General features: G+C 41.7%; 1 protein-coding gene across 1 annotated transcript in view; it reads left to right on the plus strand.

Annotated features, from left to right (window-relative positions):
- The window catches only part of LOC128701915 (cell adhesion molecule Dscam1), a 388155-nt gene extending 385646 nt beyond the window's left edge, over nucleotides 1-2509 (plus strand). Inside the window, exon 3 of the mRNA XM_070099781.1 lies at nucleotides 2147-2509. Within this exon, the coding sequence (XP_069955882.1) occupies nucleotides 2147-2509 (363 nt within the window). The remainder of the gene's footprint in view (nucleotides 1-2146) is intronic.
- The last annotated feature ends 1925 nt before the right edge of the window (nucleotides 2510-4434 follow it).

A 4434-nucleotide genomic window follows, 5' to 3' on the forward strand; every position in this document is an offset into this window, starting at 1 on the left:
TGCCATGTTGGGCTACGTATGCAGGATCACAAAATACACTCAACATGTCAACCCTTCAACCAGGTGTTATCTTTTTTCTACCAGAGGCCCTGGGTAGAAAAAAAAAAAACCTATCTTTCCGACGGTCCAATCTCAGACCAGGTCTCCTACGCTGGGAAGAAAATCTTACAGTATTTATGAATTATTAAAAAGCACATTGGATTATAAAGGTAAGAGTATACTAAATGTAAAACTGTGCAAGATTTACCTTAACCTATCACATAACATCAAATATCAAAGATTGCTAGCCATAGCATTCTAGTAAGCTAACCTACTAACTTAATTGTTCAGAAGTTATAGGTTACCATTAATGTTGTTCAAAATGCTCTGCATCATGAAGGTTTGCTAGTGAATATGACAATGTTATACAATGCCGGCAGGTTGATAAGTTAGGTATCTTTATTCCGAAACGTTTCGCCTACACAGTAGGCTTCTTCAGTCGAGTACAGAAGAGTAGCAGAAGCAGCAGAGATGTGAAGACGATGTAATTAGACCATCACACTTGAAGACGCAGTTTTGGACTGACCACCTCCAAACTACGTCTTCAAGGGTGATGGACTGATTATATCGTCTTCACATCTCTCCTGCTTCTGCTACTCTTCTGTACTCGACTGAAGAAGCCTTCTGTGTAGGCGAAACGTTTCGGAATAAAGATACCTAACTGTTGCACATGTTTCTTACATATCACTTAATCCTAAGTAAATTAGATGCTGTACTCTATAGAAATTAAGTCTGTCACTGTTATGTCAAGTATTCTTGAGAGCGAAAACACGAATCCTCCCAGAGTGCAGATTATTGAACAGGCTCATAGTTCACAATCATTCAACAGAAGGGCTTCCAGCAGGAGCAGAAGCAGCAGCAGCAGCCTGCTTGAAGAGAGAAAAAGCAGGCTAGTCTGGCCCAGAGCCGGGCTCCGGGAAGTAGAAAAACTCTGGAAACTCATCAAAGGTATCCTAATACTTTGATGTTGGTGAAGGGTTTGTGTTCGAAGGAATTTGGCTATATTCCCCGGGTTCTAATCTGATTACCTCCCATTTCCCATGGGGCGTATGGTTCTTATGGGTTAAAATCTTCCCCATGATTACGATATTGTTAAACAGATGAACAGTTATATAAACGAAGGGTAAAAGAAATCAGTACCGTGGATAAAACATTTCAGATCAATCCTACGATTGAAAAAGAAAACTTTAGACGGTGTTTCGCGGGTTAACGACAGTCCTGGACTGATCGAAACGTCATGGAATTGAGAGGTAATTGTGAGATGTTCCAGCGTTAACTCCCACAATAAGATCATACATAACGTATTATAACATTTTCAGGATTACCTGTCAGCATCTGCTTATTAATGAGTGAAATTATGTACGTACTGGAGGCATTTCCATCCTTCGATGTACCACGTTTCCACCCCGTCGATGTAGTACGTTTCCACCTGAGACACTGGGCGCTAATTTTGTGGGACATAAAGGGTCACTTTTTTAGGATCATTGAGAAGAGGGGACTGGACAGATAAGATAAAAGGGATACCTTAACAAGATCACTTAGAACAGGGAAACGGGCTTATGGGGTGAATGGGATACCTTTCTAGGATCATTGAGATAGAGCTGATTGGAATTATGGGACAAAGGGAATATTTTTTCCCATTGTACAGCGATCGATACACATCATATTAAGTACTTTCATAATTTAATCCCATTAATATTTCCTATATTTATTGTAGGAGATTGATGAATAGCGAAGCTTAAATAATGGCTGCAATGTAGGGGATTATGTGAATAAAAATAGCATGCACCATAATTTTTAAAGGGGTAGACCGGTAAGCCAGCGGAAGGCCTCGATCAGATGACCAAAGTTCCAACGGTGTGCCATCGTATGACTAAGACTCTCGTCAGGAAACACTTTTTCTATTTCCCAACAAACCTTACCTAACCTAACATAATAGCATGCTTGTCTGTGGTTTAGTGGATGGAGTATCGAGCCTCCGATACTATTTTTTTTTGTGTGCACCAAAATCGGGTTTAGAGCTTCGGAGGCTGCTGCAGCATTCACTTGCTGCTGGACTGAACGATCGGTGAGTGACAGCTGACATGTTTTCTTTTCATGGTTGCAGCGTGTTGAGTGGTTGAGTGGAGGAGAGGTGGTGGTTGACGTGCCGGACGTGAGGGTCGTCCACGCTAATGGATCGTTGCAGTTCCTGCCCTTCCCACCTTACGCTTATACTGCCACCGTCCACGCCGCCACCTACTCCTGCCGCGCCGCCTCTGCCGCCGGCACTATCCTCTCCATCCCCGTCCACGTCAGGGCCGGTGAGTACCCTCCTTCCTTATCCATCCTCGTCCACGTTAGAACCATTACACACCCATCTACTCCAGGCGTCATCTTCAGCAACGGTGGCGCCTGGAACTACTGCCGTCATCCAATTGTTGCTGCCTCTCCATACACAAATATCACATTCACAAAGAACAAAAACTAACAATACCGTGACTGGAACAATACACAAATAACCCGCACATAGGAGAGAGGAGCTTATGACGACGTTTCGGTCCGACTCGGACCATTTAGATGAGAACCAGTATACTGGCTCCGAAACACCGTCACAAGCTTCTCTCTCTCCTATGTGCTGGTTATTAGTGTATATATCACATTTATGTTATCTCACTGGCAAATATTTAGTCTGATATCTAGAGTTTATAGTACTGTAGATAAATGGTTAGGAAACCGACAGGATAATGGATGAGACACATGTGCAACACTTAGGTATCTTTATTGTGGAAATGTTTCCACAGTAAAGATACCCAAGTGTTGCACAAGTGTCCACTTCATCAATATGTGTTGTTCATCAGTCCATGAACGACAATGCTGCAACACATACTGTCAAGCATACCACCTAATGTGGACGACAAGATACAGAGCACACAGACCTTGGGAAATAAACCATGGTAGTTACAACCACTCTAGAGAAAGAGAATAAACCATGGTAGTTACAACCACTCTAGAGAAAGAGAATGAACCATGGTAGTTACAATCTCTCTAGAGAGAGAGAATAAACCATGGTAGTTAAAATCACTCTAGAGAAAGAATAAACCATGGTAGTTACAACCACTCTAGAGAAAGAGAATAAACCAGGGTAGTTACAATCACTCTAGAGAAAGAGAATAAACCAGGGTAGTTTCAACCACTCTAGAGAAAGAGAATAAACCATGGCAGTTACAACCACTCTAGAGAAAGAGAATAAACCAGGGTAGTTACAACTACTCTAGAGAAAGAGAATAAACCAGGGTAGTTACAACCACTCAAGAGAAAGACAATGAAGCAGGATAGTTACAGCCACTCTAGAGAAAGAGATTTTTTAGTGTCAGAAGAGAAAACTGGCAGGAATGAAATACTACACCATTTAGGATCACTACCGGAGCTGAGGCACAGTCAGTAGTCTCCACTGTAAAAAAAAAAAAACAGATATTAGTGCAAGTAGATAAAGCCCCTTATATACCATCAATACGACAACATTTGTATTTGCAAATACATATGATCAAAGGCCATCAATAAGCAACAAAATGCCCTTCATCAGCGGAATGCTCGCAGAGTCAAATGCAATGTTTGTGGCTTTCACAGAGACTCAAAGAAATGATCACTTTGACAACGAAATATGGATCCTAGAGTACAACTTTTTCATATGTGACAGAAAGAACAGGCAACAAGGGAAAATTAACCAGTATTTCACAGAGACGGTCATTTACTCGGCATTATTAAATACCACAAATGATGTGGTTGAAGGTTTGGGAGTAAAGATTGAAAACCAAAACCTTGTCATTGTGGCTGTATACAAGCCACCAGACACAACTTCTCCAAAATTCGAGAAACAGCCCTTGAAAATTCACTACTGTCTGAAAAATCTTCCAACCCCGGCCACAAATATCTTATTGCTGGGTGATTTCGACTAGAGATATCTAAAATGGAGGAATGTGGTGAATGTTTTAGGAGAGATCACTCCAGGACGCAGCTCAGATGAAAATTCGCACACACACACACACACACACACACACACACAAACACACACACACACACATGAGCTATTAAATATCTGAAACAAATTCACCAAGAAATAGTGGAGCCAACAAGACTGGAAAATATACCTGACCTCATCATCAGTAATAATGATGATCTGATACTAAGTATACCATTATCAAATACAATATACTCTGATTACAATTTAATCGAAGTACAGACATCAGTGCACCATCCCCCACCCCCAATGAAAACCAAGGGCGCCAGAAGCACGCTGAGAGACAACACAGTAAGTGTCAGGGGCCCCAAGACTGCTCAGCTACCTCCCAGCATACATAAGGAAGATTACCAATAGACCCCTGGCTGTCTTCAAGAAGGGCCTGAACAGGCACC

This window comes from Cherax quadricarinatus, chromosome 69, assembly GCF_038502225.1.
Source record: "Cherax quadricarinatus isolate ZL_2023a chromosome 69, ASM3850222v1, whole genome shotgun sequence".
Classification (NCBI taxonomy): domain Eukaryota; kingdom Metazoa; phylum Arthropoda; class Malacostraca; order Decapoda; family Parastacidae; genus Cherax; species Cherax quadricarinatus.